This window comes from Suncus etruscus, chromosome 14 (genome assembly GCF_024139225.1).
Source record: "Suncus etruscus isolate mSunEtr1 chromosome 14, mSunEtr1.pri.cur, whole genome shotgun sequence".
Lineage (NCBI taxonomy): Eukaryota > Metazoa > Chordata > Mammalia > Eulipotyphla > Soricidae > Suncus > Suncus etruscus.
The window spans coordinates 75,676,870-75,704,125 of NC_064861.1; the positions used below are offsets into that span (position 1 = coordinate 75,676,870).

The 27,256-nt window shown below is 45.7% G+C and overlaps 1 protein-coding gene across 2 annotated transcripts; it reads right to left on the minus strand.

Annotated features, from left to right (window-relative positions):
* Positions 1–13,626: 13,626 nt before the first annotated feature.
* Positions 13,627–25,880, minus strand: C14H19orf12 (chromosome 14 C19orf12 homolog). 2 transcript variants are annotated; one of them, XM_049786243.1, is made up of 3 exons: positions 25,847–25,880; positions 19,331–19,498; positions 13,627–14,546 (listed from the first exon to the last, which is right to left on the minus strand). In XM_049786243.1, the coding sequence occupies exons 2-3, from the start codon at positions 19,488–19,490 to the stop codon at positions 14,281–14,283; spliced, it is 426 nt and encodes a 141-aa protein (XP_049642200.1). In that variant the 5' UTR covers positions 19,491–19,498; positions 25,847–25,880; the 3' UTR covers positions 13,627–14,280. The 2 variants fall into 2 exon arrangements, with proteins under 2 accessions (XP_049642200.1, XP_049642199.1); XM_049786242.1 differs by lacking the exon at positions 25,847–25,880 and adding an exon at positions 24,302–24,633.
* Positions 25,881–27,256: the final 1,376 nt, after the last annotated feature.

Sequence of the window (27,256 nt, forward strand, 5' to 3'; positions counted from 1 at the left end):
TGTCCTGGCCCTTGAGAGGCCAGTACCCAAAGCTGCCCTGTACCCCCAGTCTTCTTCTCTGAGAATAACAAATTCTACAGGAGTGACTTTCTCCCTGAAACTGGTCCACTGCCTTTTTTGTGGATGTTGACATCTGCCTAGAGCCTCTGCTGTCTTTCCATTTCACGTTTCCTGAGAACAGATGCCATTTCTCAACCGCACAAGCTCTGCTTCTGGCCAGCCTTGAATGAAAATGATCCACAGAAGAGATGGGACCACTATGACAATAATAGTTGGAACTGATCACTCTGGACAAGAACTGAGTGTTGGACAGAGATAACGTGACATGCACGGTATTCCTTCATTAACAATAGTGCAAATCCCAGTGTATAAAGAGAAAAAATAAAGGGGAGGAGAGAAGCAGAGAGAGAGAAATGCCTGCCTCAGAGATAGGCAGGGAGGGGGGGAAAACTGGGGACACTGGTGGTGGGAAATGTTCATGGGTGAAGTCATGTACATGTAAGACTGAAACTCAATTATGATCAACTTTGTAAATCACAGTGTTTAAGACTAAAAAAAAAAAAAAGACCCTTGTATCTCTAGGGAGCAAACCCCAGGGATCAGAGAGATGATGGGACTAGAGTGAGGACCTTACTTCTTTGAATACTGTGCCCCTGATAATACATCTTGGAGAAGACTTGGAATGCTGGGAGGCCTGCCTGCATGTCTACTGGAACCCATCTAACTAGCAGGGCAGGACCCAGAGCCTGGTAAGAGTCTACTCTACTGTGGTGCCCTCCAGGGCCCAATGAAAGCCTACCCAACAGCCCTGGTGCCCTAACCAGGCCTCTGACTACATTTCCTTCCCTTCGGGTATTGGCCAACTCTAATTCCTGCCCTCTTCTCACCCTGTGACTGTGAGAAGCTGCAGCTTCTGTTAGATCTCTTCACTGTAAGTCATAGAAACTTACCTAGACTGACAAAATAAAAATTATATTGATTTAGGTGGTCCAGGATTGATTTTTATTGTTTTATTTATTTAATTTTTGGGGGGGGGAGGCCACACCTGGCGGCACCGCTCAGGGGTTACTCCTGGCTCTGCACTCAGAAATCACTCCTGAAAGGCTTGGGGAACCATATGAGATGTAGGGACTCGAACCTGGGTCTGTCCCAGGTTTGCCACATGTAAGGCAAATGCCCTACCGCTGTGCTATTGCTCTGAGTGCGATTGTTCTTTATTGGAAGTTAATCATACTGGGTGGCAAATGTCCATGTCAAGTGTTTCTTGGTATGCTGGAAGCACATAGGAACAGACATCATTGACAGGCGCTCTGAAGACACAACCTTGTAGACATTGTGCCACGAATCCTGCACAATAGGTCTGCAGCCCGGTTTTAGTTGGGAGTTATGTGAATGGACAGACTGTGAGCAAGGGAAACTCAGAGCCTTTGGCTTTCCAGGGTTACAGGTCTCTCATGCAGCCTGCCAAGCTTGCCCCTTGGTTAGTGCAATTTTGTTGATTCAGATTCACTGATGACCTTGCTCAGAGCAATTATGTTGGGGCTGATATCATAGGGCATTTCTTAATGTCTGGCCAGTTTATTAAGAGCCCTACAGGAATAACTACACTAATTTTTCTCCTGTTGCCTGGCTCACCTAGAACCAGAGCCCACTGTTGTGCATGGGAGAGTCATTGTCAGCTAGGGGTAGTGATTTTAGTCAGGAAAGCTGCCAACAAGATACAGCTCTGGAAATGCCAGAGGCTTGGTTGCTGGCTGCTGAATTATCTTCTAGGGCATTTAGATAAACGGAACCCAGCAACTCTTTAGAGTGCTTACCAGAACCACAGGTCACCTGTTTTCAGGCTACAGGCACCAAGTACAGTGCCACCCCCAAGGGAGGGTGCTCAGAACCAGCTAGTGGCAGAGGATCAGGTGGGGAGGGTCAAAGGTTCTTCCAGAAATTTCTGCTGGAGCCGGCGAGATAGCACAGCGGTAGGGTGTTTGCCTTGCATTCAGCAGATCCAGGACAGATGGTGGTTTGAATCCCAGCATTCCATATGTCCTTCAAGCCTGCCAGGGGCGATTTCTGAGCACAGAGCCAGGAGTAACCCCTGAGCGCTGCCGGGTGTGCCCCCATCTCCAGAAAAAAAAAAAAAGAAAAGAAAAGAAATTTCTGCTGGCATACCAGTCTTTGTCCTCCCTGAGCCACACAAACTGGTCCAGACCAGCTCTGAGTGGGCAGAGGGACAAACCAGAGTGAAAGGCAACTAACTTCCTGGTGACCAAACAAATGGTTTCTCAGAAACAGGCAGCCTTGTCCCTTGGCCACAGGGGTGGTGCTGGATCAGGGAACATACAGTTTCAGACACAGGCTTTTGGACTCTGGCCCAGGCCCCAGCCTTGCCTGGGAACTCCACAGATGTAAAAGTAGGAGAAGCACCTGAAGATGTCCACGTGGGTGGCACAAGGAGTGACCATCGTTGAGTCATACTAACCATCTTCTCCATGGCTGGCTATCAAGGGGGCAGTGGGCTGACTGATGACTGTGCCTTTCTCACCAGACAAGCTCATCTGACATTGCCCACTCCCACCTGAGGTCGCTGCTTCGGAGGAAGGGACCCAAGAGGTAAGGTGTCAGCAACCCTTAAGGCCCCTCAATTCCTGCATTTTTTGCTGTATGCTGTTCAGGGACTGGGGGCACAGCTAAGAGTGAGCCACAGCCTTTGCTCTCAAGGATCATACAGCCTATGGGACAGGAGGGGGGTTTAATCTCTGAAGGGGCCTGATCAGGAGAGGGATGTGGAAAGGGAAGACTGAGCTCATCTAGTGTTGAGAACTAGTGATCTGCTCAGCTGCTGATGAGATTATGCAGCCTGTTTCATTCTCTAATCTTTCTCACCTGCTGGATTGTAGTCACCTGTTCTGCAGGGCCAGCCCCTTACCTGTATTCTGGATAGCAGCAGGTGGAGGCGGGGAGGCAGAAGTAGATGGGATACTAGCAATCAGATGCCTGCTTTTTTGGCATTTGGTCTGTATTTATCAAAAATGGTACATATATAAATACTCTTAAGACATTTTTGCATCTTATGAGGCTGAGAATTCTTGTTGTGGGGTTTATTTTGTTTGTTTTTTGGAGGGAGGAGGGCCTGGGGTTTTGTTTCTTTTTGATCCCTAGAGAGGAGGCAGGGGCCTCTCCAAATCTCGTGGTGCTGCCTTGGTCTGAATAGATCCAATTTGTGTTTTGCTTAAAAATATAATAAAATAAGGGGTCGGAGAGATAGCATGGAGGTAGGGCATTTGCCTTGCATGCAGAAGTACATTGGTTTGAATCCTGGCATCCCACATGGTCCCCTGAGCCTGCCAGGAGCGATTTCTGAGCGTTGAGCCAGGAGTAACCCCTGAGTGCTGCCAGGTGTGACCCCTCCCTCCCCAAAGGAAAAGTAAAATGGGGCTGGAGTGATAGCACAGCAATAGGGCATTTGCCTTGCACGTGGCTGACCCAGGAAGGACCCGTGTTTGATCCCCAGTATCCTATATGGTCCCTTGAGCCTGCCAGGTGCTCCTGAGCACCACTGGGTGTGGCACAAAAATAAAAACAAAATAATAAAAGAAGGGAACTTGACTTGTGTAAGGTTGTGTATGTACCTATGTACCCAGCCACTAGCATGAAGCTAAACTTGGCACTAATGTGCAGAAGAAAAGGGATTAAAAGAATCAGGTCCTCCCTGACTGGGAGATGGGGCCCAGGAAGGGAAAGTGGAAGGCACCACCTCAGGACATCTCATTCCTGATTCCTTATAGTTTTGTTTCCAGTTCGAAATCTCATCATTCTGGCAAGGGTCAAAGATCAGACCCCCACATATCCCACCAGGCTGTTCTTAGAAGGAAGCCTTCTCCTGGGGCAAAATGTACTATGTGGTCTCACTGAGGAAGGAGCCCCAGCAATGCAGTCATCTGAGGCTCTGGAGTTGGCCCTGTTCAAGGTCTCTCAGTGACCTTGCGTTTGGTCACTATACTGCCTCATGCAGGGAGTTTTCGGGTGAGTCAGTGTCTCTGCCTCCAGTATTCTTTTTTCCACAAGGAAGTTTGAGCTCCCACAGGCCTGGGTCTGCATCCAGCTCCACATTTTTACCTGGATTTAACAAGGAATTTGGCAAGGACACCAGAACCAACTCTGCTGCCAGCTAAGTGTTCTTTCACCACTGGTGAATCTTTTTCTCTTTCTTTTTTTTATATCTTTATTTAAACACCTTGATTACAAATATGATTGTAGTTGGGTTTCAGTCATGTAAAGAACACCCACCTTCACCAGTGCAACATTCCCATCACCAATGTCCCAAATCTCCCTCCTCCCCACCCTACCCCCACCTGTACTCTAGACAGGCTTCCTACTTCCTTCATTCACATTGTTATGATAGTTCTCAATGTAGTTATTTCTCTAACTGCACTCATCACTCTTTGTGGTGAGCTTCATGTAGTAAGCTGGACCTTCAGCCCTTCTCTCTTTTGTCTCTGAGAATTATTGTAAAGATGTCTTTTATTTTTCTTAAAACCCATAGATGAGTGAGACTATTCTCTATCTCTCTGTCTATCTCTCTCCCTCTGACTTATTTCACTCAGCATAATAGATTCCATATACATCCAAGTATAGGAAAATTTCATGACTTTGTCTCTCCTGATGGTTGCATAATATTCCATTGTGTATATGTACCACAGTTTCTTTAGCCATTCTTCTGCTGAAGGGCATCTTGGTTGTTTCCAGAGTCTGGTTATTGTAAATAGCGCTGCAATGAATATAGGTGTGAGGAAGGGATTTTTTTATTGTATTTTTATGTTCCTAGGGTATATCCCTAGGAACCACTGGTGAATCTTAATCCCATCTGCACATGGACTCTGCCCCTGCCAGTGAATTTATTATCCAGCCCTATTCCTTATCCTAAATATTTGTTGACTTAATGAATGAATCTGAGACAGAGGCTGGAGGTATAGTCATGAAAGAGCTACAGAGTCTTGACTCTAGTCAAGGCACTGGGTGAACAGTGGTCACCCTGGTCTCTTTTTAAAAATCAGGGATTAATCCTTGATGCTGTCTGTTGCTCTCTCAGGCACCTCCACCCAGACAGAGCTTTCTGGATAGATGATGTCAGACATTTTTTTTTTTAATTTTTGGGTCACACCTGGCGGTGCTCAGGGGTTACTCCTGGCTGTCTGCTCAGAAATAGCTCCTGGCAGGCACGGGGGACCATCTGGGACACCGGGATTCGAACCAACCACCTTTGGTCCTGGATCGGCTGCTTGCAAGGCAAACACCGCTGTGCTATCTCTCCGGGCCCTATGTCAGACATTTTTACAGGCCTGGGGAAATATAGTCCAGGTTGTTTTAGTGCATTTCTCCCATCTGGCCTCTTATGCCCCAGCTATTTTCTAAGAAAAGGGCTATCTAGGGCCCGGAGAGATAGCACAGCGGTGTTTGCCTTGCAAGCAGCCGATCCAGGACCTAAGGTGGTTGGTTCAAATCCCGGTGTCTCATATGGTCCCCCGTGCCTGCCAGGAGCTATTTCTGAGCAGACAGCCAGGAGTAACCCCTGAGCACCGCCGGGTGTGGCCCAAAAACCAAAAAAAAAAAAAAAAAAGAAAAAAAGAAAAGGGCTATCTAGAGAAGGTGTGGCCACTTCTGCCCCCACACCAGTAGGGAGGGCATGACTGCAAGGCTGACCCAGTTCTCAGCCTGGATTTTACCATCTCAGACCACACTTGCAAACCAAGACAGCCACTTCCGGTGGCCTGCCTCTGAGTGGTTCTAAAGGCAGGAAGTGACCCTCTTGGGGGTTTGAGCAGGGGAGAGGCCACCTTTGAATCTGGAGCTTTTTGCATTGGGTTTCAGCAGATTCTGGGTAGCCCAAGGCTTCAGTGTGTGCCAGTCAGCTCCTTTCCTTTTCTGAACCTCTGTGTGTGTGTGTGTGTGTGTGTGTGTGTGTGTGTGTGTGTGTTTTCAGGGGCAGGTTGAAGGGTGGTGGGTGGGAGGTGTTTGTACTCTTCAAATATTTACTGAGCAGATTTTGGGGTACCTACCTCGAGCAAGGGAGGACCCAGAGGACAAACATATACTTGGGGCTAGGAGCTGGGGACTGGAGGAGAAAGCTCTTCTAAGTCCAATAAAAGAAGTTTTTGGATTTTTTGTTTTGTTTTGTTTTGTTTGGGCCACACCCTGTGATGCTCAGGGGTTACTTCTGGCTATGGGCTCAGAAATCGCTCCTGGCTTCAGAAATCACTCCTGGCTTGGGGGACCATATAGGATGCCGGGGGATTGAACAGCAGTCCATCCTAGGTCAGCCGCGTGCAAGGCAAATGCTTTACGGCTGCGCCACTGTTCCTGCGCCTGGTTTTTGGATTTCTTGATCTATCAAGAGGTGATAGAATGGTGTTGATGTCTCCAACTACTATTGTGTTACTATTGATGTCTTTCTTCAAGTTTGTTAGCAGTGAAATATTTTTCTGGCCCCTCATTGGGTGTATATATGTTTATGAGTGTGATTTCTTCATCAAGTACAGATCTCTTGATGATTAAGAAATGACCCTCTCAAAAGAAAGGAAGAAAGAAAGAAAGAAAGAAAGATAGAAAGAAAGAAAGAAAGAGAAAGAAAGAAAGAAGGAAGGAAGGAAGGAAGGAAGGAAGGAAGGAAGGAAGGAAGGAAGGAAGGAAGGAAGGAAGGAAGGAAGGAAGGAAGGAAGGAAGGAAGAAAGAAAGAAAGAAAGAAAGAAAAAGAACCCCCCCCTCTTATTATCTTTTTGATCCTGAGGTCTGTGTCTTCTGATATTAGTATGGGTTCCCCAGTCTTTTTTTTTTTTTTTTTCTGTTTTGTTTTTGGCCACATCTGTCAGTGTACAGGGATCATTCCTGGCTCTGAGCTTAGAAAGTACACCTTAGTTGACCATTTGGGATGCTAGGGATTGAACCTGGATCAGCTGCAAGCAAGGCAAATACCCTACCCACTGGCTATCGCTCTTAGGTCCTCTCCATAGCCATTTATTTATTTATTTATTTATTTATTTATTTATTTATTTATTTATTTATTTATTTATTTTTGGATTTTGGCCATACCCTGTGATGCTCAGGGGCTACTCCTAGCTATGCTCTTAGAAATCTCTCCTACTTGGGGAACCATATGGAATGCCAGTGATCAAACCGAGGTCTGTCCTGGGTCAGTTGCATGCAAGGCAAATGCCTTACCACTGCATTATTGCTCTGGCCTCCCTCCACAGCCTTTTTAAGGGAATTGTTTGCCTGAAAGATTGTCTTTCAACCTTTGACTTTGAGTCCGTGTTTTCTCTGACTATTCAAACGTGTTTCTTGCAAGCAGAAGAATGTTAGATTCAATTTTTCATTCATTTTGCCACTTTGTCTCTTTTTTTTTGGTGGGGGGTCAGCCCAGCTGTGTTCAGGGGCTACTCCTAACTCTGCGCTAAGAAATCACTCCTGGCTCTGCGCTCAGAACTCACTTCTGGCAAGTTCTAGCTAGGGACCATACAGGAAGCTAAGGACCAAACCCAGGTGGGCCACATACAAGGCAAATCCTATCTGCTGTGCTTTTGTTCTAGTCCCCACTCTGTGTCTCTTAATTTTTATTCTTTAGCTTTAGCAAAATTCACTTTTTTTTTAATCAGAGAGAAAGACCCTCCTTCACAGTTAGTTCCCAGCATGGAGACCTACTGCCACAGTTGGTGATAACTGGGCACTGACTAATGTTCTCAGCAGGCACAGAACTCCCATCTGCACTTATTCTGGGGGACTTCATATAACAGTAATATCCCATTTTGGGGAGGGCCCCACAGCAGGTTGGTAAGGACACTGCCTAGAATATAGGTGAACTTAAACAGTCCCAGGTAGTTGAGAACCAGGCTGATTCTTGTTTCTTTGTGTTTTTTTTTATTGTTTGTTTGTTTGTTTTGGGGCCACACCAAGGTGTGCTCAGGGGTTATTCCTGTCTCTGCACTCAGAAATAGCTCCTGGCAGGCTTGGGGGACCATATGGGATGCTGGGGATCAAACCTGGATCCATCCTGGGTTGGCCACATGCAAGGCAAATGCCCTACCTGCTGTGCTATCACTCCAGCTCCTGATTCTACTTTTGTTCAAGGACATGTTAACATTCTTTTTGGGGTTGGGGAGGAGTTAGGGAATGGGTTGGTGAGGTCACACCTGGAGTTGCTAGGGTGCTCAGATGTGCTTGATGCTCCAGCAGTAGTTATGTCTCTCTTTTTTAAAAAATGTTTTTTTTTCTCTAGTACATAAGTATGAATTTTCTGTCTAGTGAATCATGCAGATGGAGCAATTCCACTGAATTCGTGGGCCTATCCCAACTTGGTAGTCTTCACAATGGCTATTAGAATAGCAACAATATTGCCCCTGTTGACTCAAGTTCCCTATTGTTCAAACAATGTAATTGGTTCCCCTTTTTCCTACTATTTTTTTTTTTTTTTTTTTTTTTGGTTTTTGGGCCACACCCGTTTGACTCTCAGGGGTTACTCCTGGCTATGTGCTCAGAAATCGCCCCTGGCTTGGGGGGACCATATGGGACGCCGGGGGATCGAACCGTGGTCCTTCCTTGGCTAGAGCTTGAAAGGCAGACACCTTACCTCCAGCGCCACCTACCCGGCCCCTTTTCCTACTATTATAAATAGCAGTACTATAAACATTTTTTCCACTTGAACTGTTTCATAGTAATATTTTCTCTGAAGTGAAATTTGTTGGCTGGAAAGTATATATTTCTTATGTTTTATTTGTTTAAGTAACTGTCCCCAAAGACTGCTTCATTGTGCATTCTTCCAGCAGGGTCTATTTGTGTGAACACATCATTTCCTCTATCACTTCTGAGTTCAATACAATTTTATCAAATTATATCTTTTTTATTAACTAATTGGTGCATAGAAAATTTATCCAAGGGATTATCTTTATATTTGCTCAATTTTTTTTTAAATAAAATCTTTATTTAAGGGGCTGGAACACTAGTGCAGTAGTAGGCCATTTGCCTTGCATGTGGCTGACCCAGGAAGGATCTTGGTTCAATCCCCAGTGTCCCATAAGGTCCCCCAAGCTAGGAGCAATTTCTGAGCACATAGCCAGGAGTATGAGCGTCACCGGGTGTGGCCCAAAAACAAAAACAAAAAAAAACATTTATTTAAGCACCATGATTACAAGCATGATTGTAGTTGGGTTTCAGTCATAAACAGAACACCCCCCTTCACCAGTGCAACATTCCCACCACCTATGATATTCCCCCACCATCTGTATTCAAGACAGACATTCTACTTCTCTCACTCATTAACACTGTCATGCTTGTTGTTAGTGTAGTTATTTCCCTAACTACACTCACTACTCTTTGTGGTGAGCTTCATATTGAGACATCTGGTCAACTGTTAATGAGAATGAGTAATGTCCTATTTCTTAAAAAAAAACTCACAAAATGTAAAAATCAATAGTTTATTTTATTTTTTTATTATTTGGTTTAAGCTCTGTGCTCATGAATTATTCCTGGCAGTCTTGGGGGACCATATAGGATGCTCAGGCCCTACCACTGTACTCTCTCTTTCCCCTCACCACTTCAATAGTTTAGAAAAATGTCTTTCAACTCCTTTCATCTACAATGTATTTGGGGTCAGGGTAGCTGCCATAAGTACAGTTACCCTGTACTTGAACTAAATTCAGTCAGATAGGGGCCGAAGAAATAGCATGGAGGTAAGGCGTTTGCTTGCATGCAGAAGGACAGTGGTTCGAATCCTGGCATCCCATAGCGTCTCCTGAACCTGCCAGGAGCGATTTCTGAGTGTAGAGCCAGGAGTAACCCCTGAGCACTGCTGAGTGTGACCCCCCCCCCCCCGAAATTTAAATTCAGACAGTTAGCACAGAACTCTGTCAGCTGCCCGTAGTATGAGATGTCTCTTCCATCTAATAAAGTCAGCATAAACACAGTCAGCAAAGGAGCAGGTAGCGCCTTCTTGGAGGTCCCCTGTGGACAGGCTGAGGACAGGATGTAAGCCACTAGAAAGGCGTGAACCCTACGGGCCACTAGATGGCGCCTCCCAACGACTAATGCAGACAGCTTACTTCATTCTGTCTAGCCCCCAAATGCATGCACTAGGAGGGCATGAGTCCTATGGGCCACTAGATGGCGCCTCCCCAAGATTAATGCAGACAGTTGACTGCATTCATCCAGACCCCAAATGCCCACCTTCTGTAGAATGAAGGAAGGGAAGGAGAGAAGGAAGGAAGGAGAGAGAGAAGGAAGGAAGGGAGGAAGGAAGGAAGGAAAGAAGGAAGGAAGGAAGGGAGTTGCAAAGGAAGGAAGGAAAGAAGAAAAGCATGAAGGAGAGAAAGAAAAAGGGAAGGGAAGAAGGGAAGGAAGGGAAAGATGGAAGGGAGGGAGGGAAGAGATGGAAAGAGAGGGAGGGAGATAGATTGGTTCATTCTAGCTAAAAACACACCATCTGCCTATGAAAAAAATCTCACTTGGCACATTACATCAACATTCGAAGCAGGTTAATAACGGGCCCTGAGCAGATGGTTTCTTTTTATAATTGCTGGGTTCTCCCCACCAAGGCTTCCTTTCCAAAGCCTTTCCCCATGCTTTCTAGGTCATTTTCATCCAGGCCACCTGCTTGCCATTGCCCTGCAAGTCACAGGCAGGCCTCTGCTCAGACCTTCCCTGGGGGCCTTAGCACTGCTGCACAGGTCAGCCTGGCTTTGTCTAGTCTACTCAGAACCTCCAGAAAAGGTTTAAGAGAGTATTCTATTTTTGGTGAGAGTACAATGAACTGTGTCCCCCCAAACTCTGTTGTTGGGAGAGGAAATTTATTAGTACTGTCTGAAAAGAATTTGATCATATACAATAGTCTAAACTTTTCAATTCAACAGCTTCACCATGAAGATTCTATTCTGAAGATTGTCTATTGTATGGCAGTTGGACTTGGATACTCAACTTGGCAGTTGGACTTAGACATGCCCCTTGGAAACCCTCATTGTAATGACTGTTGAACCTGGACAGTTGAACGCCCTCTTGTCATGCCAGGTAGAAAAAGAAACTTGGACCTATGTGAGGGGGCCCAGGATAGTGAACAGAGCAGCACCTGCTGGTCAGCAGGGGCGTCTGGGAAAGAGATAAAGCATTGGAGAGATGTTGCCTGCTTTGTATGTTTTGTACTAGGGCCTCCCAGGGTTACCTTTGGCTGGTGAATCTCTTTCTCTCTCTCTCTCTCTCTCTGAACCCCACTCAGCAGTGGTGGCAGGCCTCTTGGGCAGGTGGTTGCTACATGTTGGCATCCCTGGGTGGGCAGAGGCCCTACCTGGCAATGAACCTTGTAGCACTGGGCCCTGGCAACCATGGGATTCTGCAGCATGCAGTTCTGCAGCTTTGGTAGCCTTGGGCCTTTGCAGTCTATAACTTTCCAAAATATGAAGAATATATTAATACAAAAATATTCACTGCAGCATTATAATAGTGAAAATAAGAAAACCAGACCAGAGAACTAATTTTGTTATTGGTTTTACATATGTTGACAAGAAATTTCAAACTTCATACATCACAAAGGTTAATAATGTTCATTGGCAAAGTGTTCAAAGAGATCTAACCAATAAGAAGGCAACCACAGAGAATGGAGTGATAATACAGCAAGTAGGGCACTTGTCTTGTTTATGAACAACCTGGATTCAATCCCTGGAATCCCATCTGGTTTCCTGAGCACTATCAAGAATGATTTCTGGGTGCAGAGCCAGGAGTAACTCCTGAGTATCATTGGATGTGGCCCAAAATACAAAAACAGAACACAAAGAATGCAAACACAAAAGAAATAAATATGTAGATATACATAAAATGATAATAAACATGCCAAACTTGCTAATGTGGTTTTCTTCTTCTTTTTTTTTTTTGGTTTTTGGGCCACACCCAGTAATGCTCAGGGGTTACTCTGGCTATGTGCTCAGAAGTCACTCCCGGCTTGGGGGACCATATGGGACACAGGGGGATCGGACTGCGTTCCATCCTAGGCTAGCACTGGCAAGGCAGACACACCTTACCTCTAGCGCCACCACACCGGCCCCACTAATGTGGTTTTCTAAGTGATTAAATTAGTAGTACTTTTATTTCATTATACTTTTAAGAATTTTCCACTTTTTTTGTTTGTTTTTTTGGGTCATACCCGGCAGTACTCAGGGGTTACTCTTGGCTCTCTGGGCTCAGAAATTACTCCTGGCAGGCTCAGGGTACCATATGGGATGCTGGGATTCGAACCACCATCCTTCTGCATGCAAGGCAAACACCCTACCTCCAGGCTATCTCCAACCCAATTTTTCACATTTTTTAAATCAGTGGATAAATAAAAGGAAATGAATCAGTTCTAAAGAATTTTTAAGAGTTAAAGAAATTGCTCATTCTAGCTGCAACTGGGTAGAATCTGAGGCAGGGGTCAGTTAAAAGGAAATTTTTGGGCCACACCCAGTGCCGCTCAGGGGTTACTCCTGGCTCTGCACTCAAACCCAGGTCTACCCTGGGTCAGCCACATGCAAGGCAAATGCCCTACCACTGTGCTACCACTATGGCCCCTGGTTCACCATTTTTTTTTTTTTTTTTTTGGTTTTTGGGCCACACCCGGTGACGCTCAGGGGTTACTCCTGGCTATGCGCTCAGAAGTCGCTCCTGGCTTGGGGGACCATATGGGATGCCGGGGGATCGAACCGCGGTCCGTCCTAGGCTAGCGCAGGTAAGGCAGGCACCTTACCTTTAGCGCCACCGCCCGGCCCCTGGTTCACCATTTTCAATGCTTCACAATGCTCTGCATTCAAGGGGGCAACAACAGGGCCCTGAGAGATAACAGTGGCGTTTGCCTTGCAAGCAGCCAATCCAGGACCAAAGGTGGTTGGTTCGAATCCCGGTGTCCCATATGGTCCCCCGTGCCTGCCAGGAGCTATTTCTGAGCAGATAGCCAGGAGTAACCCCTGAGCACCGCCGGGTGTGGCCCAAAAACCAAAAAAAAAAAAAAAAAAAAAAAAAAAAAAGAGGGCAACAATAAAAACCACTAACGATGATTAAAAAATAAAAATGGGGGATGACATACCCTGAATTTAGATTTTTTTCGTTCAAGGGAGCACATGAAGGCCTTATTAGGCAGGAATAGCAGAAATGATCAGTTCAATAAGCTATTCAAGCAGCTCATGAAAGCTGAGTAGCTTCATCAGCTCCTGGAATGTGAGACAAGGTCCCTGTGACAGGAGTCAGCTGGAGAGCTATTTCTCTAAGACCTGTAGGTCTTTCCTTCTTACTGTGGGACCTTGTTCACTGAGGTTGTTTTGCCACACCAAGACAAGTACTCTCAAAAAAAAAAAAAAAAAAAAGAAAAAAAAAAAAGACAAGTACTCTCCTTAGCAGGTTATCCTTGCTCTGTATTAGAGAGGCTGTGGAGAAAGTCCTGGGTCCTAAGGAGGGACAGGCTGTGAATAGTGGAGGATGAGGGGTCAAACTGGCAGCATAGGAGGCAAAGGCTCTCCTCTAATTTCTTCAAGCCACAAATCTGTTTTCCTTTTGTTCCAAGACTGGCTATAAGTCTGAGTCTTTAGAGGTGTTCTACACAGAACGTATTGCAAAAGGACTGTTCAGAAAAAGTTTATTGTAATTTAATGATAGACTGATTGAGATGTAATTCTGAAACTAAGTGAATAAAGGAGAAACTTCAGAGTAGGAACAATTCTTAGTTTATGATCCTACCTACCACAAAGAAAACAAAAAGTGTTTTACTGAAAGTTCTAGATTTAGAAAGAACTATCACAACTATAGATGAAGAGAGGGTAGGCTCAGGTCTGCAGTGGTGGGACAATGTACTGAGCACACTTGATGCCCTGCTCTCTGAGGCCAGTTGGGAGTCACTTATCCAGGAAGGGGCCCATCCAAGAGGAAGAGGTGACTTCAGCCTGGGTCCCAAAGGGAAGACTTTTCTGCAGCAACACTTCAGACCAGTCAGTCATTCTTCTTAGGGGAGAAGACTGACCAGGTGAACTTCCTGCCTCCAGTTTGAGATGAGGTTTACAAAACCCAAGGCACTGCAAGAGCACTCTCCCCAGCTCACACAGAAGGAACATCCATGCACAGTAACCCACAGGCCAAAAAACACATCTTCAAAACAATTTCCAAGCATGATTCAGCACAGCAGGAACCTCTCTCACGGGAGGCTGAGCTCATGTTCAGGTCCTGCACATGGGGCTTTCCTAACTCCCAGGCACTTCCTGAGTTACTCCACTTCGTGGGAAGAACAGCTTAGTCATCGTACTGAATCTCAGCCTGGAGCTCCTTGCTGACATAGTTCACCAACATTCCCAGTAGCTGCTGCTGCAGAATCTCACTGCCCATAACCAGCGTGGTCAGTTGCACAGCATCGGTCCAATCCAGGTGCCTGATGATGGCAGAAGCTTCGTTAAAGAGTTTCTGCTGCTCAGTCGGTGGTAGCTCCATTAAGATCTGAGGAACTGGCTTAAATTGTCCACTGGTCATCCAGGCACCTAAAAGACCCCCTACTGCCCCTCCTAGAAAAACAAAAGAAAGGGTCAGTTAGATGAATCAGTATAAATAGTAGCCTCATTTTTCACTGAGAGCAGATCCATGGTCCTAATGAGTGGGGACATTCAGGACTGGTAAGAACAGGCTGGTTCCACCAGTTGTTATAGAAAGCAGTGTTTATGTGATTTTTGCTCAATCTGGTTCAGACCATTCATACCCAAGATTGCTCTTCCCTAAGCTCCACATCCACAGAGGCCACACGAAGTGCCTCCTACCTAAAAGTAGTGCAAATGTGACCCTTTTCCAGAACTGAGGACTAAGGACAAGCCAGAGATTAAGGGCAAATCCAAGAAGAACCCACTCAGTGGTGAGGTGAAGTTCCTCTCATCAAATAGTTGATATGCTCCTTGCTCTTAAACTCTTTAAATATCTAGTCAAATTACATGATAAAAGAATTCTGGGGGATAGATAACCAAAATGTTTTTTATTTATCTGATGCAAATTTGTATGATGATAAACCAAAGGTCAAAAATATTTTAATGGCAAAAAAGTTTTTTAATGTATGTGGATGATCAAATTGAAGACACAGTATGTCAGTACCTGGAGTCCCTGTCTCTGTCAAATCAGCTGGGTTTGTCTCTGTCAAACCAGCTGGCAGTCTGCTACAGGAATGTTGTCTTATGCAAGTGCCATACCGGAGGGCACAAGAAAGGAGCAGAGCGACTGAGTAGGTGGGTGAGCAGGAGTACAGAATCCCTGTCGATAGGGCAATGGTTACCCCTTGCCAGCAGACTGCCACCACACAGAGGTTGAGCTTTTTAAAGTCCCATGGTTTTAAAATAACAGTAATCAGATATGTAAATGCTGCAATCCAGTAGGACTTGGTGACTGGAGAGAACGAAGTTGAAAAGGACAAGCAGCAATTTTATTGTGAAGCTGCCTGGCACACAGTGTCTTAACCAGATAGAAACTCCCTACAAGCACCTGTACATGTTATGTATATCAAAATGATGGAATGAAAAGGTCCCCTTCTCTGTATTCTTTCCAACAAGCCAGAAATCCTATCTTGTCCTGAAAAGCACCTCAGCATAATCAGACTGAGAAAGTTCTGTAATAACTTGCCAAAGAGTTTCTCAAATCAATTATGGTCAGGTGTTGAAAAATGGTACCTATGTAGAGGTAAGCTCAACATTGGTTCAATCTCTTGTACCACATGGTCTCCCACCCCCACTGTGCACTCTGAGCACAGCCCTGAAAGCTCACCCCAAGCACTATGTGGGTGGCCAAGAGTGGCCATGAATTGCCAGAAAGGATTCATGAGCACAGACTGGGAGGTCCCACTTAAAAAAACAAAAAACAAAAACCAACAGCTGTCAAGGTCAAGAAAAAAACACACTAAATCTAAGAAACTGTTACAGATCAGGGGAGACCAAGGAAACATGAGGACAAAATGTGCCAATGGAATCATAAGATGAGGTCTGAGATAGAGGATTATTATTATTATTATTATTTTTGGTTTTGTTTTTGGGCCACACCTGGCGGTGCTCAGGGTTTACTCCTGGCTGTCTGTTCAGAAATAGCTCCTGTCAGGCATGGGGGACCATATGGGACACCAGGATTTGAACCCGGAGAGATAGCATAGTGGTGTTTGCCTTGCAACCACCTTAGGTCCTGGATTGGCTGCTTGCAAGGCAAACACCGCTGTGCTATCTCTCTGGGCCCAGAGATAGAGGATTATTATTGCAAAACTCTTTGAAATGCAAAGTCTGAAGATGAACTAAATTGCCAATGTACATGCTTAGTTTTGACCAAAGTTCCATGGTAATCTACTATACTAACATCAACAATGATCCTGGGTCAGGGAGACAGAAAAATTCATCTTTCCTTTATGATTTCTTTGTAAGTCTGGTATTGTTCCTAAATAAAAAATTCATCTGAAATCATAGAGCCTGAGTCTTTGAGATTCATCTGCAGGAAGCCTGCTGGGGTGAGGAAGCACAGACAGGATCAGAAACTGGTCCCAACAGGCTTCCCTTCTTCCTTAGGAGACTGGAGAGTCTGAGAGAAAAACCCAGTTATTTATGAGTTTTCTCAAACTTTCCCCCCATGACACAAGTGAAACAGTACACTAAGAATTGCACTTACCTGTACTAAACCTTTATGAGAACATGAGTATATGATTTAAAGCAGCACTGAATGCAAAATACCATCAGGCATATCAACCAGTCAATTACTAACTCTTGGACAAAAAGAAAATTCCTTTGTTTTCTTGATAAAATGATGCTCCTGCCCATGATCAGCAGTTGTGAGTTCTCAGTGTAGACTTCTGTTCTCTACCCACATTTATTCATCTGGATAAAACATTTGCTCCCTAAATAGAATCTGAGTGCTGCGAAAACGGGACAAAGATAATGCATGTGCCAAAAGAGAAGGCAGTAGCCTTGTCTCTGTCCTAGCTGGCTACTTCCTAGATGGGCAGAATTGAAAGGTTCACCCATTCACAGTTTGGAAAAAACTAGATAAGGGCAATATCAATTCTCCTCACAAAGGGTAGAAGAAAGCAGGAGGCTTTGTCAGTGAGCTAAGTATCTGAATTGTACAGAAAAGATTTCATCAAAAGCCAAAGTCAACAATAATAGGAGCTGGAGCAATAGCACAGTGGTAAGGTGTTTGCCTTGCACATAGCTAACACAGGATGGACCCGGTTTGAATTCCGGCATCCCATATAGTCCCCTGCCAGGAGCAACTTCTGAGCACATAGCCAGGAGTAACCCCTGAGTGCTGCCAGCTGTGGCCCAAAAACCAAAACCAAAAACAAACAAAAAAATATGAAAAAAGTGTTCCCTAAATAGAATCTGAGTGCTGCTATAAAGTATGTAACACTTGCAAGTCCTCCCGGAGTACAAGAAATGAAATGGGACAAAGATAATGCATGTCCCAAAGGAGAAGGCAGTAGCCTTGTCTCTATCCTAGCTGGCTACTTCTAGATGGCCAGAAATGGAAGGTTCACCTATTTACAGTATGGAAAGAACATAGCCAGGAGTAAGCCCTGAGCACCGCCAGGTGTGACCCCCCCCCAAATAAAACCAAAAACAAAACCAATAAAGTCAACAACAATAAAATCAAGAGACCTAAACTTAAACAATATAAACTGAAATGGGCCTGTTATACTGGCAGGCTGGGAAGCTAAAGGCGGTGGTATATGATACACTCTAAGTTCATTGGTGGAGGGAGATTAAATGGTGATGGGAATGACCCTTACTCACTATATATTTGAAATTCAACTAAGAAGGACTTTGTAATGTTTTCAATAAAATAAAATTAAAAAAAAAAAAAAAGAAAAAAAAGACGGGGCCGGGAAGGTGGCGCTAGAGGTAAGGTGTCTGCCTTGCCAGCGCTAGCGTAGGACGGACTGACCGTGGTTCGATCCCCTGGTGTCCCATATGGTCCCCCCAAGCCAGGGGCGATTTCTGAGCGCATAGCCAGGAGTAACCCCTGAGCGTCAAATGAGTGTGGCCCAAAAACCAAAAAAAAAAAAAAAAAAAAAGAAAGGATTTCATCAGATTCTGAACCCAGTAAAGAAAAAGCAGTTAGTGAGCAGATGCAGAGACCAACCTAGTAAACCTGCCTTTAGCAGATGTCCTGGTGTCCATCTGGAGCCACCTCAAAGGTGGCCTTACTTGGTTCATCCCCAAGTCAAAGGGTGAGGACCAGCTCTTTGGTACTATTCTTTTTTTGAGGGGGGAGGGGGGCACACCTGGTGGTGCTCAGAGCTTACTCCTGCTCTGCACTCAGAAATCATTCCTGGCAGCCTCAGGGGAACATATGGGATACCGAGGATCAAACCAATGTCTGTCCTGGGTTGGCTGCATGCAAAGCAAATGCCCTATCATAGTACTTTCTCTCCCGCCCTTCTTTGGTACTATATTCAGGCCACACTACCTGAAACAAGTGGATCTTCTAGGGCCTGGGACACAGGAATTTTTTTCTGCTTCTTTTTTTTTTGTTTTTTTTTTTTTTTTTGTTTTTGTGGTTTTTGGGTCACACCCGGCAGTGCTCAGGGGTTACTCCTGGCTTCATGCTCAGAAATTGCTCCTGGCAGGCACGGGGGACCATATGGGACGCCGGGATTCAAACCGATGACCTTCTGCATGAAAGGCAAATGCCTTACCTCCATGCTATCTCTCCGGCCCCTTTTTTCTGCTTCTAACACCTAAAAATACTTCATCTAGCTCTAAGGAATGATGGGAAATTAGCTCAGTTCTCAAATTGAAGGAGGTAAACAGACAGGTGGAATGATAGCCACTCTAAGTGGGTGTGTTGTTTTTTTGCATTGGATTGTTTGCTCTCGATAGGAGAGACTTTCGGAGTAAGCTGGCCTGTGGATAATAGCCAGAAAAATTCTGCTTCTAGAAGGTGCTGGGCAAACCTTACTTCCTCCCACATGCCCTTCTGGGGTATGGATTAACAATGACAGGGTGGGGAATCCTGCCATCTAAGGGGCAACACCCTTTGTATATTTTAAAACTCGAGGCCATTTCCCTAGGGATTTGGTGGGGAGAGGTTGAATTCTAGGGGTGCACAGCACTGGTGTGAGTACCCTCTACTTCCAAGACAATCAGAGAGTGAGCTTCAACTGAGCACAACTTCACTGTTAACAGGAAAATCTATGGGCCAAAAGCTCATTTCACTGTAAATGTAAGTTCAGCCATCTCTTCACATGGGTCTGCAACATCACTTCATGCAGTCTGTGGTTTCCAAGACCTGTTTAGGACCCCTAAGGAGTCTGATTGAGTCTCAAGGCACTTACCAACAGCTAGTCCTGGTGGGCCTCCTACCAAACCGCCTACAAAAGCCACAGCCCCTGTGACCAGGGCGCCCCTCCCAGAGTGCTTGATGGCTGCCTTCATTTTCCTCTTCTCAGAAATGGAGCAGAGCAGATTCATCATCTCTCTCACCAGGAGGGGCATCTTAGAGGCTGTAAGAAAGAATTTCAAAGTTTTAGGGAACAGAAGGGTATTTCTATGCAAAGGAAGTTCTTCCTAGAGTTTGGAGGAAAAGTCCCAGTTTGGGCAGAGAATAGTAGTTCTGCCAGGTGCATGATGGCCAGAACTTAGTCAGGGAACAAATTGTCACAAGGAAAGAAAGCAGGGTCAGCAGAGGGAAAAAACGCATTTAACAGGATATTGCAATCACAATATGACCCTGTATGGTGTCAAACTCTGCATCTTGAAGATGGTGGAACAATTACCAATATTCTGGATTCCTGTGAGGAGAATGGGCACAAGTGCTTGGTTTAAGTAGAGGCCATGAGAACTCTCAGACCACCCGTTCTGGTAGCACTTGCCTCTGACTCCAGCCACATGTCAGCTGGAAAATACTGCATGATGCAACCAATGAGCTAATCATAAAATAAAAACTCAAAAGAATCAGACAAGTCCACATATGTGTATGTGGAGAAAGATGGAACAGGCTCATGTAAAGTAGCAGAGTGGGGGTGGGGAAAGGTATCAGGACCAGCTATGTCCCAGGATCCCCAAAGGATCCTGTCCCTGACATTTTAGAAAATAAAACCTAAGTCATCCTGAGCTTCTCCTCCAGCTTTGCTGGATCCAAGACTCAGTTGTACTTTTCTCTCCCCAAGCTACTTTCGCATCTGAAGATCAGTAAGGCAGATCTGTAACTTGTTGACTCGAGTTTTTGATCCATAAAATAATCTAGAATGTGCTGCGGACTTTTATCGTAATTAGATAAAAGTCCCTGAAGCAAACCTTAGTGGGTTTATTTTTCCACTGGGAATCAAGCAGATGCACGAGCGGACGAATATGAAATATGAAATAAATAAAACCACACAGAATTACATGGTGAAAACAAGCGGTGAGGGAGAGGCCAGAGAGAGAGTTTATTCCTGAATCGGGCCTTATATAGACGGATTTTTGGGGCGTAGCCAGGGAGAAAAGAAAAGGGGATGAACCAATGAGATCAGAGCTAGAATTAGCATATGAAGAGACTGGTAAAGAGACCCCAGATACCTATCAGGAAATGGGGGGAGAGAGATCACAAAAGAGCTCAGCAGGAGACTTTTGGCGGTTTTTTCTGTACTGTATTTTCTTTATTTAGGAGAAACACTGAGGCCTGGTTATAGAGAGCAGGGTCACAGTCACATGGTGGGTATGAGAGAAATATCGCTAGCCATCCACGCAAAGGATCCATCCATAATAGACCTCTATGTGGGCCTTCTAGCAGATGTTTCTTGGAAGAAAAAGTTAGACTGCACCAGGAAAGCCAGGGAGGCGATTTTGGTGCGTGCCCCCCTAAGTGGGGAGTAACAAGAATGAGTCATAATGTAAAATTGTCCTTGCAATGCTGAGCCCGCCAGCCAGGTTTCCATAACTTCTTTGTAGTCCCAGGAAGGTAAGGCCTGTCATTTGTTCTCATCCTATAGCTTTCCCCTCTGCCCCTTTTCTATTCTTGAGATCAGCAATTCTGTGCATAGATGTCAGAAAGACCTTGTAAACCCAGCCAGTTTGGACAGGGAGAGAGTCTGCCTTTGGGCTTTTTTACTTTTATTATTATTATTATTATTATTATTATTATTATTATTATTATTAGCTTTCAGATGGTATCTAAAAATGCTCAGGACTTACTTCTAGCTCTGTGCTGGGGGGACCATAAGCACACTGGGATCAAATTTGGGACAGGGTGAAACAACTTTACCCTGTTACTATCTCTCTGGTCCCATGATTCTGCATTTCTAGCAATCCCCTTAGACTCATTTAAAGCTCCAGAAGAGCATATGACTCAGAACATCTGATATTGGTAACTCAATCTTCAAGTTCAGAAATTGCAAATGGGAGTACCCCCACCTGTGCCTGACCAAGTAGAACAGAAAATAGGTAACCCCTGCAGAAGCACTTGGGTCTGTTCCTGCTCTGCTTCCAGGTGGCCTGGATTTGCCACACATCTGCTGGTGTCCAGGCCCTTCTGTTTACTGGTAATGACCAACTGCAGAAGGAGAACAAAGGGCATCTCATCTTCCCTGAAAGAAAAAGCCCCTTTCTCTCTTCCAAAAGTCTAAACTAGTCCCCACATAAAGGTCACTATAGTAAAATCACCTGACAACAAAGAGATTGCACAGAGCAGAAGCTACCCTGGAATGGACCTGCCTGACTATAGCCAATTTTTGTAAAGTAAAATCATTCTGTATAGTGAGATAAACAAAGGAATGAATTTCATGGTAAAATCTTTCAATAAGCTAAGAAATAAGCTTACAAAACAGCTAAACTGGGGGCTGGAGCGATAGCATAGTGGTAGGGTGTTTGCTTTGCACTGGCCAACCCAGGATGGACCCAGGTTTGATCCCCGGCATCTCATATGGCCCCCAGAGCCTGCCAGAAGTGATTTCTGAGAGTAGAGTCAGGAGGGACCCCCGAGCGCCACCAGGGGTGGCTCAAAAACCAAAATAGCTGATAAACCCACTAGTTTACCTCTAGAAGCTTCTAGAAAAATCTTCCCCAGCTTTTCAACAGTCAGTTCTACTGGAAGGAAGAACTTACTAAAATGGAACAAGACCACAGAGACCTGTTCTCAGGCCACAGAAAGCCTGGCCCACACCAGGCTTGATCTGTGAGGTTGGCTTTCAGGTCTCTGCGACTCTGCACACCACTTCTAAAACAAGGCTCCTGTCCAACATGAATCTGCACTTTCAAAACAGTTTCTGCACAGCAAGAAAACACATGTAAAAACAGGAAACATATATAAACCTACTTCACCCTCTATGGTCTACTAAAAACAGCCCCAGCTTCCAAGCTACTCGAAATAACTTGAAGTTGAAACCCACTGGGGCTAATGAGGCATCATTGTGCAAATACTACTTCCAACCTCCACTTAGCCCAGGGGCATCAGTGCAAGGCTAAAGCCCAGGGCCAGCAGGTGCCACTGTGTGGTGGAAAGGAGGAGGAAGTAGCCTGACTCCAACTGAGTTCAATAGTTCTACCCCACAGGTAGGCAGCACATTGTGGCTGCCTGATGCAAGAGAACGCTGGCTTAATTTCCTCATAATAATTGCTTAGAAGTTATGGCATCAATAGGCTAGTTGTGAAACAAAGGTCTGTAGACCTGAGTCCTACTAAAAGCTCCCCTTCCGATTTTCCAGACTTGTTCGATTGAGGAGGAAGCCAAGCCTCCACTTCTTTCTCCCCCTCCAAGGCTGGCTGCCTATGCAGGATACAAGGAGGCAGATAAGAAGGGAGGCATAGTGGTTATTGCTTTGCCTTGCACGTGGCCGACCCCTGGGTTAGATCCTTGAAATCCCATATGGTCCCCTGAGGCTGCCAGAAGTGATTTCTGAGCACAGAGCCAGGAGTAACTCCTGAGCACTTCTGGGTATAACCCAAAAGCAAAGCAAGCAAACAAACAAACACAGGAGTGGAAATCACGGGAATGGAAGTAGATCCACATCTATTTTGGAAGCAAATTTGTTCACAAAAGGGCGCTGCTCACAGGAAGTCCACTGACAAACTACAAGGAAGAAAAAGGCAAACCTGAACTCCATGTTTTTACAACCAGTCTGGCTGGCTGGCAGGTGACTACAGTGATCTGGGGGAGGAGCAGCTCAGAGAGGAGAGAGGTCCATTCCATCCTAGTCTAAAAATCACTGGAAAGCCTGTAAGAGCCAGAGAACTTAGTTCTGACCACTCAGCACTTTCTTCTCTGCTGGATTTACAAACCTCCCATATGCCCTGATTTGTGTTGAACTTGGCTTTTCCCTGCACAAATTGCAGGGGGAACACCAGTAAAAACTGGTGGATTCACCCCAACTTTTATCCTTTTAACTTTTGATAAATTATTTCCAGTATGTTTGGAATGGTCAGATTTCGCTCACACCTCAGATTCCTGAATTCTCTTGAACATTCTTTTTTTTTTTTGGTCACACCCGGGAATGCTCAGGGGTTACTCCTGGCTCTGTGCTCTCAGAAATCGCTCCTGGCAGGCTTTGGGGACCATATGAGATGCCAGGATTCGAATGCATGCAAGGAATACACCCTACCTCCATGCTATCTTTCCGGCCCCTCTCTTTAAAATTCTTTTATTATTATTATTATTATTATTTTTTTTTTCTCGAAAATTCTTAAGAGCAAAGTAGCAGACTTGTTTTCCTGCTCGGCTACATGTCCCTTTCCAGCTTGGGCCCTCCAGGCTCCCTTACTTACTGACTCTCTGGGTCTTAAACAGTCATACCACTTAGGATCCCGGTGTGTTTTGTTTGTTTGTTTGTTTGTTTTTTTGGTAAAGCCAAGTAACCCAAACTAATCTCCTAACTCACTCTCCCTTTTTGTTATTTTTATTTTATTTTGTTTTTGTTTTGGGGCCACACCTGGCGGTACTCAGGGGTTACTCTTGGATCTGCTTTCAGAAATCCCTCCTCCCATATGAAATGTCAGGGATCAAACCCGGGTCCTACAAATGCCATACCGCTGTGCTATCGCTCAGGCCTCTCACTCTCCTTTTCTAATCACTTCTAAATGAGCTCCCCTCCCCCCCCATCTTCCACACTGGACAAAGCCATATAATGCCAAACCGAGATTCAAACACGACTGGCACAGGGAGAAGCCATATACACACAACCACACATATATGCATGCAGCTTCCAACACACACACACACACACACAGACACACAAAGACACACACCTGAAGTCCTCGGTAGGTCACACACACACACACACACACACACACACACACACACACACACACACACACACACACACAAAGACACACACCTGAAGTCCTCGGTAGGTCTCCCTCCTCCCTCCCCATGGGCGCCCCTGGGAGGAGGAGGCCCTGCAGCATCTGCTTACTTCTGGCGGGGGCGGGGGGTGCGCTTTGCCGCTCTGTGCCTCAGTTTCCCCCAGGTAATAAGGAAGATACTGAGTGTCCAGCCGCACAAAGGGAAGGTCGGGCTACGGACGCGCAGAGACCCGCCCCGAAGAGAAGGGACAGCGCCCCTAAACTGCGAGGTGCTAAAGGGTTTTGCATTCGGCGCAGAGAAGCCCCGGCGCGCGCCCGCACAAGGTCCCGCACGCAGATCCGCCCTCCACCTTCCGGGAGGTGCGGGGACCTTCCGGGCAACGCGGGGACCTTCCGGGGGACGCGGGGGACCTTCCGGGTTGTCTGCGGGGGGGGGGGGGGGGAGCCCAGACGTTCTTGCTTTCCGGGCTCCCAGGCAAGCCGCTCTCCCAGCCCGATTGCACCAGGAACGGGGTTCTGGGAATGAGGGACGTCCCCTGCCCCGGGCCCTTGCACACACCTTCCAGATGGGCCCCTCAGCACCGTCTTCAGCAGGGACCCCCACTTGCAAAGCGCTCCCAAGAGAAGAAGGGGGCCCAGCAAGGCCTGGGGTGTAGGTCGGAGCTGGTTGCCCGAAGAAGCCGGCCTGCGGAGCCTCGGACGGGGATGGATGAAGAGGGGAAGCCGCTGCTCGGCTCCGAAGCTTCTTGCTTTCCAGGGCAAAGGGGAGGCCCAGCCTCCAGGGCAAACTGAGGTCTGGGAGCCTCTGGGTAGGAGAGCAAAGAGCAAGAGTGGGCGGGTTTGCTCAGGGGCCAGTAAGAGCTGCAGAGATGGCTCGGTCTGACTGAGCACTTGGCCTGGATGCCTGAGGTCCCGGGTTAATCTTGGCTCTCACCGCGTGGCTTCCGAACACCACTTAACTTGTCCCTAACTTCCAAACCAGGAGGACTATCCCCCCCCCCCCCCAGCACCACTGGATGTGCCCAAGACAAAGGGGGGGGGGCAACCCAAATAGAGAAATGCATTAGAGGGCTAGTTGGCCTTTAAAAATCATCTCAAGGGGTTGGTTGCACAGTGGTAGGGCGTTTGCCTTGCATGCAGCTGACCTAGGATAGACACGGGTTCGATCCCCAGCATCCCATCTGGTCCCCCTGAGCCAGCCAAGAGTGATTTCTGAACGCAGGGCCAGAAAAAACCCCTGAGCGCTGCCGGGTGTGCTCTAAATAATAATAAAAAAAAAATCTCAAATATGATTAAAAATAAAAACAAAGTCTTCTGGGGACTTTCTGTAACACCCCCCCCACTTAATTCTGACAGCAATCCTGGTTGGCATTGCCGTCAGATAAGCATTATAGATAAGAGAAGCGAGGCCCAGAAACACGCGCTCAGCCCAAGGACAACTAAACCTGAAATGTCACGGTAGAACCACGGAAACTTGGTGCCTTTCTTTAGCTGGCTTTTACTTGGTTACTTCTGTTTCCCTTCAGTCCCCATAGTGAGAGAGGGCCCAAAAGAATATTAATCAGGGTGCCCCTTACCAGGACGAAGTAACTCATCAATCAGTTCTTAAACCGGAATTTTCAAGAATGAAACTAAGACTAATAATAGTGCCAGTTGGGTTAGTCAGTGACTCCAGGCAGAGATTCTTTCTTTTCCCTGTGGTCAGCTCCCTCTAGTGGCACTTTGGGAAATTGGGGCTGCCTATTCCATAGCCCAGAGAATGCCTGGCCCACTCTGCTATCACTTTGGCCCTTATATCTTTCTATCTTTCATTTTTTTTACATCTTTCTTTTAACAAAATATTTAATAAATACATTTCATTAAATTACCAGGCTGATGTAGGAGAGTGGGACGGCTATAAATCCAAAGCACAGATGCAATAATACAAAAGACATGAAATCTAAACTGCAAAACCACCAAGCTTTATAATGTGCCTGTTCAAGATGGCAGATAGGTTGGGGTGGGAAGATTGGAGAATGGGAATACTGGTGATGGAGTTGAAACTGGTGGTGGGATTGGTGTTTGAAATATTATGTGCCTAAAACTCAACTATCAGTTTGTAAACAACAACTCTAAAATCCTTAAAAAAATAAAGAACTTTCCAATATAAAGTAAATAAATATAAACAAACACTCCCATGCTTCCCTATTTTGCCTACTGATTTATTTTTCTGTGAGAGAAAGTTCATGTATGTTTGTGCCAAAGTTATGACTTTAGTTTTACTTTACTTGATTGTACTTTTTTGCAAAGAGCAATTCCCCCATCCAGGCTGTTTGTGTGGCTTTCTGAGAAATCAGGTGACTTGGATCATCTCCCATGCTAGGTGGAACAAGTGAAAACTTCAGGTGCAGCTTGATGGCAGCTCATGGGCTGGAAGAACCTGAGTGTCCTGTGTGCTGTGAATGTGTTCATGGCAGACTTTACAAGGACTGATCCACACTAGGCATCTCCCCAAGTGTGAAAGCTTGTAGTGTTGCACAAGAAACGAAGAGTCGGGCCCGGAGAGATAGCACAGCGGCTTTTGCCTTGCAAGCAGCCGATCCAGGACCAAAGGTGGTTGGTTTGAATCCCAGTGTCCCATATGGTCCCCCGTGCCTGCCAGGAGCTATTTCTGAGCAGACAGCCAGGAGTAACCCCTGAGCACCGCCGGGTGTGGCCCAAAAACAAACAAACAAACAAAAATAAAGATTCCTAAGTTTAAAAAAAAAAAAAGAAACGAAGAGTCATGGAAAAAGGTTTATTTCAGCCAGGGGTTGTCGAGCAGCTTCTAGAATTTTACTGAGTCAGTCAAGCTTCTTTTTCTGCTGCTTTTCCTGCCATTTTTATTAGCTGGAGTTTAACATAAATCACCTGAGGGTCAGGGTTAATGTAATTAAGGGTACTTGTGTTAATTAACTCAAAAAAGGTGACAGGAAAAATATAAGGTGATTTCACAGGTATATGATGGC